The sequence below is a fragment of the Diadema setosum genome, chromosome 7 (genome assembly GCF_964275005.1).
Source record: "Diadema setosum chromosome 7, eeDiaSeto1, whole genome shotgun sequence".
Taxonomy (NCBI): Eukaryota; Metazoa; Echinodermata; class Echinoidea; order Diadematoida; family Diadematidae; genus Diadema; species Diadema setosum.
Genome location: NC_092691.1, coordinates 40,521,405 through 40,537,635, shown reverse-complemented (window position 1 = coordinate 40,537,635; position 16,231 = coordinate 40,521,405). Strand labels below are relative to the sequence as shown.

Below are 16,231 nucleotides of genomic sequence, written 5' to 3'. Positions count from 1 at the left end.
CAGCCCATCTTCAATGGGTTAAGGTGTGACAAGAATGCATGAGGGCCTTCGGAGAGAAGTCATTTTTTTTTTCACTAATGACCTTGAATAACCAAATTTTGTGCTTGTAGCAAAAAATCCAGACTAATCAGCAGAGCTCCATCTGAATCAACTCATGCATATTCATTCGCACTATTGGCAAATGGGAGAACAAAGCAATATTATTGGTCAAAGTGAACTACTCACTCATTACGTGACTGAATTATTCATTAGGAGTGGTGCCCGGATTAGGCTTTCTCGTAATCATGAATAATAATCACAACTGTAGACCCTTGCTCTGGTGGCCCCACATCAGCTCTCCAGCTCTCTCCTCATGACTGTCAGTGTTAACAACAGCATGAGAACCTTTGAAAAAAGCCTGCTTAATTACAATTTATATGCAGTCACCCCTTGCAATCATCCCTGGAAAAAAACACCTTCCCCTTCAGGTATGCCCCAGAAACATCAAAGGGCAACCCACCTATTTCCCTCCCCGCCCCATCTGCCGACCTCCACACCCGACAGTCTGTACAAGAATATTATGACGTCAACACCAAAGCACCCATTATAGACTCCAGTTATATCAACCACATCCAGGTATACATTAAGGACCATGATATGCCATCTTGATGCAGTGAGGTTCGGCATGCATCGGTTGGGAAGTGTAGAAAAGTATACAGGTATGAAATTGCTCAGGAACTATTAGATGAAAGGCATATACATGGAAAAAGTGCGTTGTCGCTGTTTCCAAACCACACTCTGTCTCAAGAACACACGAGGACCCCTACGGCTCATAGCTAGACAGCTACAAATACACATCTCTATGTCATAGTTTCCTATTGTTGCCTTAAAACTGCAAAACATGTCACCATACACCTTCCACATATTGCTTCCTTGAAATGGTAACTGTATATAGGTTTAATGCATGGCCAACAACTGTCCCAGTAAAGAGATAGGTTAAATGGGGAAATTTTTGCAAGTAATTCTACATTGCAAAGAGTTTACCTGACTACCTGTGAAATGTTTACAGCGATGACATTACCTCTGAAATAGATATCACAATGATATGGAAGATGAGAAGAAAATAGGGAAAAGAACTGAGTAATGCAAAGAAGACTTAGCATAATCATTAACTTTACAGAGTTCACATTTACTATAAATGACCGATTATCATGCTATACTGTGCTAACTTACAAACAGATTAATCACTGAACATGGTGTACTTACTTTGTTTTTCTGGTCTGGGTCAAAGGTCGTGAGGTTATCGACGAGTTCCTTGATCCCATCGAGGTTTCCCTCTTCGACGGCGTGGAAGACAGCCATTAGTACGAAGGACTCATTTTCATCCTCTAGCACATCACAACTCTGAAAACACAAGAGAAAAACATAAAACAATGGAAAACATGTAATGAATAATTGTTACCATTACATATCATCAAACTACAAACACTGCCGTCATTGCTTAATCCCAATGGACACTTCTTCTTAGGCGCAGCCACTATCAAAAAGGAAAGTTTGGCAAAGAGATAACTGTGATACCGGTACATTTCTGAGCAACAACTCACATTTCTCCGTGAAGGCATTTCCTATATGTGTACTTGCAGATTCTTATGTTTTATCATGCCATTATGTGGTTTCCCTTTAGGGGGAGGAAAAAAAAATCACCAGCATACACCAATCCGCCCTGCACTCACATGATTATTCTGCGTCTCAAAACCACAGAATCTCGCACACTCTAAATGCCATGTCATGCATTCGTTATGGCAACTGGAAATTTGCATGAACACGTATGTAATCCAGTAAATTCACTCATTTCCGGCTCATTCCTCGGGGATGCACAAATTGAACGTCCAGGTTTATTTTGTCTTTCCTTCATCACATTTCATTATTGATGAAATTCAATCGAGAACTATATGTGCATGTGCGCACGTGCAATATTTAGTGAGATATGCCTTGGATATACATTATTGTCATCATTGAATGCAGAGTTCTTGATTCAATCAAGGAGCAGTAGAGAGTACTTTTAGCAATGTTATACATCATATGCATGCAGCGTGAAATAACTGCACATATAGCACACACGAAAAACTGTCCAGTCCGTGCCTCAAGATACATATAGTGCACTGCAATGTGAATCTATTTGACAACATAAATGAGCGGTGGTAACAAGATACAACAACCAATCGCCACCACTGAGGTTGTTTCTCATGTCCGCAACGTCGGCTGATTGGACAGGACATGGACAATTTCTGCCCCCCGGGGAATACCTGTGACCCCACTCACTCCAGCGGTGAATCACGTATCCTCAGATGTCTGTACACACTCCCGTCTTCTTCCTCTCGATCTCACAAGTAACAGACGAAGGTGGGCCTGGAGTTTGCTCATCCCTCGATCCCAATTTACCACCAGGAAAAGGAACAGGTGACTCTCTAATTGGTCATTGATGGACCTTGCAAACTACTTGTGTGACATAACGCTTTCCCTTCCTTGTACCATACCTTTCTTACACACAGCAATGCAGACATCCCATTTTTCTGACTTCTTCTAGATATGTCCCTGTTTCTAGTTCACTCCCTCTTCACATTTAACATGTTGCATAGCAACGAGAACAGTCACGCTGCTTCTAAAACACTTCAACATTTTGTAATCTGAGATGAGGTAATTCCCTTAACCCGCTGAAGACCAGTCCCGCATATACTCGGGCAGGGGTCTATGGGAAATGTGTGGTGTAGCAAAATCAGTTCATCCTCGACAGGTTAACCCTTACTGTACTTTGTTTGCCATTTCTTGGTATCACCAATGAGCAAAAAACATTTCTGCACCTGCTGAAGAGCCCTGTCACAGATGCACTGTGAAATTCCTAGGAAGCATTGTCACTTCCAGTTGGTTTGCGTGTGTCTCAGTTCCCATGCAATTCAATGCAATTTTTGTCTTCTTTTCTTTTGTTGCTGCTTTTTTCTTCAGTTAGAATTACGCAAAAAAAAATTATTGATTTGTGGTGACTAGAGTCATAGTTCACTACGTAATGCAAGGCTTCAATGTGCTGGTCACATGATAGAAAGAGACAGAATCTTCAACAAAAAAATAATACCCCCGGATAATGACGGAACGTAACATGAGTGCATATGCAGCCACGACCGGGGCAAGTTTGTCCCTTAAGCTATCCCATAATGCATCTAAAGCGAGGCTCACTGGGTATGTATTGGTGATACCCAGATTTGGCACACATGCTGAAATGCTTTCATTGCTGATTGGCAAAGATGTCTGTTTCACAAAGAAGCCAAGTCAATCTTAAAATTTAAGATTGACTAAAAGTTATGGTATGCTGTGTGTCTTCAATGTTGCTCAACTTTCTGATGAAAATGTAGATTTTGGAGACTTTTTTCATATCAGGCTATTGATTATACAAGATAAAATGAATAACAAAAAAAAATATTCTGCAAACATTAATGATAATTTGAAGTGGGTGGTGATTAGGCTAATAAAATTGAACAGGGAAACCAGTGGCATACCATAATTTTTAGTCAATCTTAAATTTTAAGTTCGACTTAAAATCTTTGTGAAACACCACCAGGAAACTAATTGTACATGAACAGGCCTAGAGATTGACTAATCCCCTCATCCATATTGTGTGACCATGGCCTTCCTGTAGGACTATATAAGGCACATTGCTACCTAATCTACACCTATACAGGTCAAGCTAAGATGGATTACTGAATATTGGGAGAAAAGTATGTTACAAAAGTAGAAACCAGTGCTCTGACAAAGAAATGCATGTTCTGTTGCTCTAAAAAGTACTGATTTTTGTGACTGTCATTGATATCACTGCCACTGCCTTTTATGCTCTTGACTGCAATAAACCTTTCTGGATTTTTAACATCATTTTACTTTAAAAGATATATTTCTGTACATTTGAGCATAGGAAGTCATTACGCAGGTCTGTATTGGAGTTCACAAGATGGATCACAAATAAACAAAGGAAGTGGTTTTCCAGTGGTTACTTGGTGGTTGGAAGACAAATATTGTGTAGAACACTATAAAAACCTCCTCTTATATTCTTAAGTACTACACTACAAGGAATAAACATATCACAAGACAATCACAGGACAATTACGAGGTTTCAAAAGCAAGTCAGGCTGGACGGATTTTCACATCGCAATGCAAAAATAGATCCTCAAAAAAAATTTGTGATGTGTGTATGAACGGGACTACAGGGGTAGCAAGAGACCAAATGTGATGCCAGATCTGTCACTTCAATCAGCTGTTAACACACAACGCTAATGACGTCCTGGGGATACAATGTACTGAGCCTGAATGAATGAACACATGACTGAGATACATTAATCATCCGTGAAAAAAAAATGCTATAATACTTGTCTTCATCCAGAGTAATAGTATGTCTGCTAAAATGCAAGGCTGTTTCTGCTTTAACCATCCAAAAACATATTACACAAGTCAGTGCCTTGAAACAAGATGCTCTCCGTGCTGCAAGTAAAATATATGCATGCAGCAGCTTGGACAGCTAGGAGCAAGTATCTGGACTAAATGCACTCAGTTTAGGGAATATATTCCACAAACTTTAGACAAGATCACTCATATCAACATCACAACTGTGCCATATGATACCAATGACAATGACTTAGGACAAAACCTATCCAGCATACTATATGGGCATTTCCAATTTACTTCAAAAAATATTTTCAAGATACAGACATTCTAGGTTTTAAGTAAAGATATTGTTTTCACTTCAATATGAGTGTCATATACAGTTTGTAGTTTATCTGGACTCAAATTCTGTCTTGTGCATTACTCCTCCTTGAACGAGATGTATGCTTTCCAAGCTCTACGCACTTTGGTGTCTGAGCGGTTACCTGGCAATACTAGGGTAATGATAATGGTAGGCTCCTCAGGGGGAAGAGTGTTGACAACCAAGGGGCTACCCTGGGTAAGAGAGACACCATTATTATGGTGCATCGGAGGACATCGTTTTGACTCATTCCAGGAACATCACAGTGAGTAATGGTAACATGTTTTGACAGCAATCAAAAGATGACCTTTAGCTTCTACTTTCTCGTGTAAGGGATGGGGGATATATTTTGTCTTTATAACCCACATGCCTGGGAGTTATGATGATTCCCGACAGACACAGTACACAGGATGCTTGGTTCCCCATTGGGAGAGTTTTCAGTGATATGGAGTCTCTATATATTGATACGGTGTCTCACGTTTTATATGATGAATACTTTACATATCCAGTATGTCGCTAATTTGATGTATTATGTTCACATGGTCTAGACGGGTTGGTTCAAGAAGCGATTATTCACCCATATTCTTGAGTAGATTTACTTCTATTAAATTGGTTAGTTAGCCAACTTGTATATCAAGATTATCATTTTACTATCGAATCCAAAGGGCACCTGAGCTATATTTTTTTATCTCAAAACAACTACCATGGCTCAAATACAGTGACATTGATGAATCATTAGGGTATAAAAGCACCTGAAACATGTCACGTTCTAACGGCCCTTCCTGTTCTAAAGCTGCCAGAATCGTGGACAGGGCTATGTGCATATAATCCCCCATACCCTAGTCCGTCACCACTCACAGTATGAATATTCAACCTAAATTCTTTTCACACCAAACGAGTCTACGGCCGAGAAAATTAATGGGTCATGGCTAGAAGACATGACACACAAGCCTTAAGGGATGAAAAGGAAAGAGAGGGGGGAGACATGGAAGAGAGATAGAAGGTGAAAGTGGAAGAGGATAACAGAGAAGGATAGAGTGAAGGGTGAATAAAAAGTGCATATATGTGTGCGGAGGGAAAGCGTGACATTTAGCGAACACAGGGCCTTAATTCAAGGTTTCACGCCGACCGTAAGCTGTGGAAAATTGAATAGGCCTGGGGTTTAGCAGGTAGCTCTGTGAATAAGTAACCCCTGGGGTAACAGAGCGAGCGTCATTTTTGCTAGCAGGGCTTTGGTGTATATACATTAGGTCACAAATGTTGCATGTTTCCAGGGGCCAAGAGGATTAAATCACGTTAGTGTTCGATTCGGAAATGAACACATTTATGCATTTAGGAGTAAAACGTCATGGTCATTGTGCATGCAAAAATGAGAGGTACAGAGTGCATGATATATCAAGGATATCTCTATTACCATCCATGACATCATGAACACATTCTTGTGTATGATTTCTCCACAGGAAATGCCTTCATGCTTCGACAGTCATTAAGATGGGTTTAAAGTTACTTGTTTCATGATTTTTGAACATTTTCTTTTCATACATTGTATGTACTTAGATGTGTCTTTACATTATTTTTTCATCTTTATGCACCTTAAGCATTTCATTTCAAGGCTTTCATAGCACAATAAACCATAACTTTTATTTTTGTTACAGTCCTATGTTATTGTCATTACATTTACAATTATTATTATTGATGTTATTATTATCATTATTACTACTACTACTACTACTACTACTACTACTACTACTACTACTACTACTACTACCATTATCATCATCATCATCATTACTATCATCATCATCGTCATCATTATTTCAACTAGTACTATTACTGTTAATAATTCTATTACCATCGTAAGCATTGTACAGAGTCAAGCAAACACAGGGTACAACCCATGTTTTTTACATCATACCATTACCAACACATTTCCACATCCTTGGCTACATCATGACAAGGCCTTTGCTTCTGACTAAATCAGACAACATGAATAACAGTATGACTTGCAGAGATTCCTGCCAGTCTAATCATGTGAGAACTGAATGAGTTATTCTCAAGCTGACACTGACATTGCAGTACATGATGCATTTTTAAAGGAAGCAATAGTCCATCAGACATACACTGGCTGCAGGGCAAAGTCTCATCTAATCTCATAAACTCCTTGAAATCTGTGACTGTATCATGACTTGCTAGGCCATTTCATTTGTATTCAAGCAATTTTTTCTAAATACACACGCTGTAGATTAGACAAATACACCAGGGTGTGGGAACCAAGTGAGAGTTCTCTACAAGGGTCATAGATGACATGAATTATAGTAGGTCCAGAGATTTTTTACCATAAGTGAAAAAAAACAACAACATTTAAATGTGATAAGAGTTCAAATTTCTAGATATCCACATCTATTCAAATCAGGAATGACCGGCAGAAATTCATTGACTTTGAATCTTCTTTTTTGGGGGTTACATTACACTACAGTGATGACATTGAATATCCCTTTTTATACCCTGAAAGTGCATGCATGGGCACATTAATTTACTCACCAAGCTTTTTCATGAACAATTTTAGTAATCCACCCAAACTTGACCTGGTTGCAAATTTAGCAAGCTTTACTCAGCTGTTGCAATTGCATGAGTCCATAAGGAAGGTCACAGTGACGTAACAGAGATTTTAGGGGGATTAACTGATCTCTATTCATTGACAATTAATTTTCAGACATCTGTACCAGTCGGCAAAGAAAGCACTAGACAATGTGCGTGTCAGTTGGCAAAGATGGCAGAGTTAGGGTTAAGCACAAGTCAATACAGTCCATGACACAAATCTACTCCCACTTATTACAGGGGTGCCAATCTTATAAACAGCATTGCAGTATTTTTGGTGAGAAATATTACAAAATACCACTAAAATGTAACACTTGGCATCTTTGTATTTTTAGGAATATTTGGTTAACATTAACAAACTCAAAAACTTTCTCAAGTTTGGAGGCATAATTTGATTTTTGAAAATCAGTTCACAAGCTCTATAATGTCGGCCTACTAGAGATATTGCACAATAAATCATAATGCACGGCTGGTGCCACATTTTCAAAAGTGGGAGGGGGGCCCACTTTATACTTTTGGTGCCACTTTGGGTTTCATCAGCTAACAAGCAAAAAAAAAGGGGGGGGGCCTTCAGCACAACTTTCAAATTCCACTTTCAGGTTTCTTCAGTTTACAAGTAAAAAAAAAAAAAAGGCCTTAACCGAATAAAATTCACTTTGGTACCACTTACAATCGCCAAAAAGCTTAACCACATTCTATTTTTTGGCACTTCCGGGGTTAAAAAGAAAAAAGTGTGGGGGGGGGGGCAAAATGGTTACACCTTATGTATTCCTATGTATTGTGCAAAAAAAAAAAAAAAAAGGGCCGGCCGAGCCTCCCCCCCCCACTGGTCCTGTAATGTATGCAGTATTCAGTTAATGTATCCTTTCCAATGCTTTCACATTCATGATGACCTACTGTACATGAATACATAAAGGATTCAAAATCTGTAGAAGAACTAGCCCTTGAGGACAAAAAGAACAGCTACAAGAATGAACTGCAGGTATGGGTGTACTGCAGAGATGTACAAAAAGTGTATTATAGTGGTAGGAGCCAGACTAGTGAGTAAATAGTCAAAGTAATTCTCAGACAGAAACACTTCTATTTGCATGGACTGTACAGTCTGATTGATGTTGACTTCCACGTGTGTGTCATGTGAGAGTGACAGAAACCGTGATTGCACGGTAGCACTCTTCCGTTGCCATGACGATAGTTTCCTTTACCATTCATCAAGCTTGAGATGCTATGTGACAATTTTGCATCTCAATTCCATTAAAGATACCTGGTCTCCGCCTCATCAAAGTTCACTCCCTTTTATCCTCCTTTTCCCAATCTGATTAATTTTTTCTCTCACCTTTATGCTGATCTCTATGTCACATACCAAATTCACAATACATGATATACATTTTAAATTCTGCACTTTTTGCTTGTGTCTATGAAATTCATGTGGTGTTGCCTATTCAGCGTGATAAAAATACAGGCCTAGGCCCTATCTATTGTTTTGTTTATTGCAGACTTTCTATTGAGAGGCACCCTACAGCATTGGCAGCATTGAAGAAGAGTAATCAAAAAGCTTTTAATACAATCGAGATATGAAGGGGAACCGAAAATTAGCACCCACTGTTTGGAATGGAATGCATGTCGTTCATTTCATACTCAGACAATCACAAGGTACATAAGCTTATAATGGCTTCTGCCTCTCACATCACAATCCCTGTCCCTGGCCACCACAAGACCAATTAGTCATTCGTGGTACACAGACTGACATTTGAGAGACGTTTATTGCTGCGCAAATTGACAGAAGATCACTGGCATATGTCAGTATCAAAATGCCCCCTCCCTCCCTACTCCCCCCCCCCCCCCCCACTCCATGCACTGATTGGAGTTCGCTGGGAGTTCGTCGGGAGGAAGCGCGGATGATATCAATCAAAAGAATCTCATCGGCAATCATTTGCAGATGATGAGGAACGTAAAGTGGCCGAACCCGTCGACCCTTCCGCTTTTCCCCTCTGCACTACGTGAGATGACAAATCGATATATCACGATTACCGCTTCTTTCTCCTCCATTCCAATCCATCTCCCTTCCCTCATGAAGATGCTCTCTCCCTCTTTCTCTTTTCCCCCTCTCCTCTCATGCACTCCTTGGCATGCAGCAGTGTCATCCATTTCAATTCAACTCTCCTCCGCAATATCTGAGAAGTTCTGTCCCGACAGATTCCCTACCACAAATATGCCCTTTTGGCACTGGCCACTGATTCATCGTTGATGATCTGAACACTAAGTCCCATCGTCCAGCATAGATGTCTTGGTCTGGGCATAGAGAGCTAGATAGTGGTGATGGGGTACACTCATACAGACATAGTCAAAGGTCAAGTGTTGTAAATCTTTGCACTCAGAAATCAAATTAATCACTGAAGCGGAATTGTTGCCAAAAAATTTGGCCTAGTTGACCAGTTTTCAATAAAATTGTAATCACGCAATTCAAACGAGAGAACAGACCAACATGCTCTTTATAATCTCATCATTTTTCCTATAAGGACTAATGATAATGAATACGAGTCTCGAGTAATACAGACACACAGTATATACACAATATGCTGCAGGCTTATATTCCTGTGCACTTTTTCCTTCTTGTTTGAAGATTGTATTCAAATTCTCACTACTTTGGATGTAGCATTCAGCCTTATGGTGGTCTAAAAGTACTCATTTGTAGCTGTCACAGTAACCATGCATTTTTTCAACTATACTTCATTTCTTGCATCTGTTTGACAAATTGCCCACAGAGTATTATCATCAATTGGAATACACTTCTTTTTGTAAGATAAGAATTATCCATTGACAGAAAGATACACTGTAAAACAAGGAATGTCTGCATGCATTTTGATTTTTCACCTTTTGCAAGGTTTGCAAAATTAAAATACCTGCAAAAGTACTTGTGTATACTATATGCGTTGAACGGCTGGCAATTCATGAAAATTTAATTCCGTAAAAATATATTGCTTTACAGTAGTTCAATCACAGACATGCTTGCCTCTTTGACTGAGTGGATTATTTGAATATTGAAACCAAATTCACACACAAAGCCAACATTTGTTTGTTGTTGTTGTTGTTGTTGTTGGTTTTTGTTTTTTGTTTTTTGTTTTTTGTTTTTGTTTTTGTTTGTTTGTTTGTTTGTTTGTTTTTTTTTTTTGGGGGGGGGGGGCGCATCTTTCACACAGTGCTGTGAATATCCAGATTGTGCACATATTCAAACAATGATATTGACAATTTCTTTGCATGCCATTCACACACACTACCCAGGGGCAAATTATCACAAGAGTTATGAAAAAAAGAGCATGACCAAATTTTGCCTCATATAAGCTAACAATATTTTTGTGTCCACTCACAAGAATTAATGGTTTTCACATCCCATTGCAAAAATTGATTTTAAAAAGTCATTTATTCCTGGTGGTTGTGAATGCGACTACAAGTAGTGCCAAACATCAAAGCTCACAAATCACATGTAAAAAATATATATATACAAGAAAATTACATAGAAAGTTCATGCCAGACAGGTGCAAATCTAATTTACGCTACATCCTACTCAGTCCAGCCTGCAGTCTGCCTCAGATATCCAGCCCACACATACACAGCGCTACACTGCTTGTGAGACCAAAATTATGTATATGTCATTAAAACACTGCCAGTGTACCATGCAATGATAAATGTATGCCATGGCTGCAAAAGCTAAAAGCTTTTACTGCAGTCTTCTTTCTTTAAGTTTAAAGTCAGGTTAAAAACTCATCTTTTGAACAATGCATTCTATATTTGAATTATGTATGTTGTGATTACTACCTTGTAACATGCATTATTATAGTACATGTAGCTGCACAATATAAATGTACTTTTTTGTCATTATCAGACCATCTTTATTCTCATCTGATATCACTACTCAGCAGCAAATTTTAGGCTGCATTAATACAATCTCTCTAACTGACCTTGTATTTGTTAAGTTGTTGTGTTGTTACTGTGGCTACAACATGAGTAGGGTAAAATAATCATTTAGATAGACAACAGCATCTACTCAAAAAACAGAGAAAAGCAAATGCGTCCACTGGACAGTGCTCAGGACCTCTTCACTGCATCAAAACGTCTTCACCATCATTTGACATTTCTGGGTCACAAAGCATCTGAGAGTATACAATCACCCCATCTCCAGTAGGACCTCTCAGAGAGCAAAGAGCAAGTTGCCATGGTAACCAAGACTCCACCAGGCCTTGAAACAGGCTTCTGGAGATTTCATTTTAAAACTTGATACACAAAGTCATCACCTCCATGTACCTCCTCAACATTTTGCTTTGTTTCAGTTATGGTTTTTTTTTTCTTTTTCACAGATGTTGAGCATCCTAGTCATGGTTCAATGTCGACTGCATCTGCACTAAAATTGGACCCACAAACAGGTACTGGCATGATGATAAAAATAATTTGCATTTACATAGCCCATAAAAATCCAGGAGACTCTCTTCATGCTTTCCAAATTGAAATTAAAGCAGAAGAGTTTCAAATAGGGAATAATGTCATGTCATTTTCAGAAAAACGACCTCCCCCGACTTTCGGATCCTTTTGTTGTAGCGGGTCACATATAATAATGATACAACCCATCAAAGCAAACTTCATGTATTCAGACAAATGCAATACATGTACAGTGTATATGCATTTTAACCCGTTGAGGACGAGTCCTGAGTATACTCGGGCAAGCCTCTATGGGAAATGCGTGTTGTAGAAAAATCAAACTGTCCTCAACGGGTTAATTTAGAAAGCATTCCAAGCAAAACTTTCACACAGTATTTAGTGTGGCATGGAAACACTGAATATTAATCACATTTCTTTCACTTTGATACTTCAGCCAGAGAGATCACAAATTTTGAATTCCCAAACTCATTTGGTAAACCATGTATCTAAGATCATACACACCTGTTGATGATAACAAAATGAAATTGATGAAAGCCATAATTATTTTGTTTTACAGACATTGGTGGAGAATGGAAACACACACATACAGTTGTATAAGAAATATACATGGCACAGAAAAACATTCTGCTTTCACATGAAATCTAAAAAGAGAAAATCCATCGCACTCTTTTTTACATAACCAAATTGTCAGTGATACACAACATAAAAGCCTTCAGCATCGATAGGATGAAATGATGAGAGTATAAATCACTGTGCCTTCTTGGAACATGCCCCCCCCCCCAACTGGCCTGCGTATGCAAAGATAATGAAGCAAGCAAAATCTATCCCGCACAATTTCCCCTGGACACCTGCGAGCATCTCGAGCGAGCAAGTTTGCACGTACATGAAATAATATAGGAGACTTGCAGACCTCCAATCTAGAGCGGCTTACCTTACCGTCGTGTGATAATCCTCCAAAAATGAGGGAGAGAGGTGATAGTAGGGGAAGTGCAGTGTTTGTGCTGAGTCCGGGTCTGCTCAACGCACTAAAACTTGGCTCATTCAGGCTAATTTCTATGACACACACACACACACACACACACGTTCAATACACGTGTGCCACAACAACCCAAGTGTGAAATGGTGGTGTGTCAGGGAGGAAACCCAATCATACATAGCGCTTCTTGCTACCGACCGACAAGTGCCCACTGGGGGGGGGGGGGGGGGGGGGGTGTGCGGGTTGGGGTAGGAAGGGGCGCTTTAAACGTTTCACACGTCCGTCCATCACAGAGAGAAGGGGCCTTACGACACATCAGAAATAATTGTGGATTGGATAGTTGGGGTGGGGGTCAAACTCAAGGAATCATACGTTAATTGTGACATCACAAATGGCTAGCAGATAACCAGGGCATTGATTCATGGTTTTTACTCTTCTCTTGCCATGTGCAAGGTAGTTGAAGCTCAGGGGGCTGTTTGGAGGTATACACGCAAGCTCAGACCTATTGTTATACACAGGTGACAAGTTTGAAGTTCGTGGTGTTGTTGCTGTTTTCACTTAATTTTTAAAATTTCAAACAACTGGGCACCTTAGCAAGCAAACAATAAAAAGGAAAAAATGTGATTATCCAAACTCTTGTTCATAAAAGCATAAAACATAAAAGCACTGCCAAATGCTACGGAATGCATTTACTCTCTTAAGATCATTCATACTGTGAGAAGGTCCGATATAAATTGCTTTTGCATGTGTGTGTGTCTGTGTGTGTCTGTGTGTGTGTGTGTGTGTGTGAAAACGAAATTATATTCTTTTATTTTCATCAACATACATGTATACAGCAAAAACAGATTTAATTCATGCACAAATTATTCATGAAGACTGTCGATACATATCAACGGCATTAAAGCAGTTGCCCAAAGGAGTTTCAGTTTGACCCTAGCCACCTTTGTTTTTGTTGAGTCAAAATGAGTGCAGCATATACATACAACGTAGTACAAGACTTTGTACAGCACATATTGTTGACGTAATTGTTTTACAGTATGGAAAATCCCAACATGAAATCCTCACAGACCCTCTGGGTTATAAGTCATGAATATATTGCAGGTGGATCAGAGAAGACAACAAAACACATTGCTTTTAACTTCACCGCACAAAGAGCACAACGGCATCGAATGCGGAAATTAAAGGCACAATGCTGAAAGATTAATCGTAGCCTTTAGGAATGACCTTGTGCTCGCTTGTTGGAAAGCACAAAAAGCTCTGCTGACAAATTTCTAAATTGACTACAGCATAATAATTTCATACAACACATACTACATCTCGCAGCATGTAATGAAAGAAAAAAATGTACAGACTATAAATTGTTAATGTGGACACGGAAACTTTGATAGCATCTCCCATATATCTGCTGGATTCAATGTGAAAACTTATTCAAGTTAATAACAGTGTAAAATCATGTCAAACAAAGAGTGGGTATTTTGATGATGTTAAACATAAACTGAAAGAGGTAGAAGAATTTCAAAATCTTACCACTGTTACATAAAACAATGATCCAAGTATGCAATTAGACATGAAGATTATGTCAGCATAGCTCTAGAAATTGAGATTCCATAGAAATCACATTTCAGTCACTTTAATAGCAACTGCAACACCTCCCCTGACATTACAACTCAATAACTTGAGATAAAGAATGCAATTTACCCATATTTTCTATCATTCAAACAGATTAATCTTATTCAGGTCTTACAGGAGACTTGAGACATCATCATGTGAACTTACACTGTATATACATTCAAGTATATTCAACAGAAATTTAACCAGTAGGAAAGCTACTATTGAGGGAGAAAACAAAAACACTACAACATTTCTCAGGATTTTGAATGGGATGTTGATCTTTAGTGAGATTTTTATGTCAACACAGGCAAAAAATCTTGAGATATGAAATGCAATGCAAATCTCAAGATTTGTATCCTGCTAATTCACATCTGAGTAAATTCCACTACTGAGATGAAATCGACTGTGAACCAACCCTTACTGTTCTGGTCTGACATCTACTGTAGGTGATCCTTTCTTTCTGTTTAATAAGGAGCCCCATCTAGGGGCTCATCTGGGGGCTCATCAGCCTGAGTTCTACATCTGTAAGATTTGGGGGCTCGTTACCGCCGGCATAAATCAGCCACTGTCCAGCCTTGTGGCAGGGACAGTAAACAACAATAAATTTTGCTCATCGTAAATTACAAGGAAAGCATAATTTTTTTCAACATGGATGTTCACTCCCATTTTGATCATTCATCATAAGAAAAAAAAAAAGAACTAAAGAAAGAAGCTTGCCATCTACAACTGCAACTGAGTCTGGACGGGAGACTACACCAGCGGATGTCCCGCATGAAACACACAATTCACGTAGAGCCAGAGGGAGGGTCATATGTGCAACACGCACTTGACAGAATGTCTTCATTTTGATGAGAGAAGAGCAGGGTCTTTTGCAATCTCAAATTGCTTCATGCTTCAGGTCACCATGGCAACAGGGCAGTAAGGCTAGTAATGATGATCCTGCGAGCAGAAATGTCAGAGCCTACAATCTCTCACTTTACCTTTGTTCCCTGATCATAATTATTTGCACGTTGCGACAGAAGACAGAAAAGTGACAAATTTTCCAAGTCATAAAATGTATTTATTGTTATATGCTGGTACATTGTAGTTGTTATGTTTTCCAACATATTAGTGAAGTATGTGAAATGAGAAAACTAGCAGATTTTACTATTTAAATCCTACCTCATTTTTGAACAAATGTTCAAATTTTATTGGACAAATCATGTTAACATTTCCTGATTTGGGGAAAGTTGGGGAGTATTGCATTGCATTTTTTGTGTGGATGAAAAATGTAAGAGGGGAAAAAGAGAAAGTACAGAAACATCTCTCAGCAGAATTACTAAAATAACGAGAGTATATGAGAGGAACATGGTATTGGGGCAGAATACATAATGCCAATATACTCACAGAAACACAGAGAATTTGGAAATCTGAGGTGGCTTCACTGCCAACTTCATTTTGCTGGCCAGGAAATGATTATGCGACATACAGCTGAATCATAGACACAAAGAATTCATCTATGACACTAAAAAAATTGTGAAGCTCATGTAACATACCCTTGTGTCTATCAAAATTTATTCCAGTGTCCACTATATACCCTGAATAGCTCTTGTGGTCAGGACTCCCACAGTGGGCCCCCAGAGTATTCTGACAGTTTTGACTCATATCATAGGCCCTTGTCCAACAAGGATGAAAAAAATAGAAATGGAGATTTAAGACGGACCTCAAAAAGAGAAATCAAAGCATCTCAAGGCCTTTGTGGCATGCAATCAGTGCATGCCAAGAGACCAGGTGTTTTTACTAATAGTAGCAAGCTACTCAAATTATGTGACCATACTTTAAAATAAAAAAAGACTCTTCCAAGGCACATA

General features: G+C 39.0%; 1 protein-coding gene across 1 annotated transcript in view; it reads right to left on the bottom strand.

Moving 5' to 3' along the window:
- The window catches only part of LOC140230804 (death-associated protein kinase 1-like), a 160,829-nt gene that overhangs the window by 28,812 nt on the left and 115,786 nt on the right, over nt 1–16,231 (bottom strand). Inside the window, exon 11 of the mRNA XM_072310944.1 lies at nt 1,246–1,383. Within this exon, the coding sequence (XP_072167045.1) occupies nt 1,246–1,383 (138 nt within the window). The remainder of the gene's footprint in view (nt 1–1,245; nt 1,384–16,231) is intronic.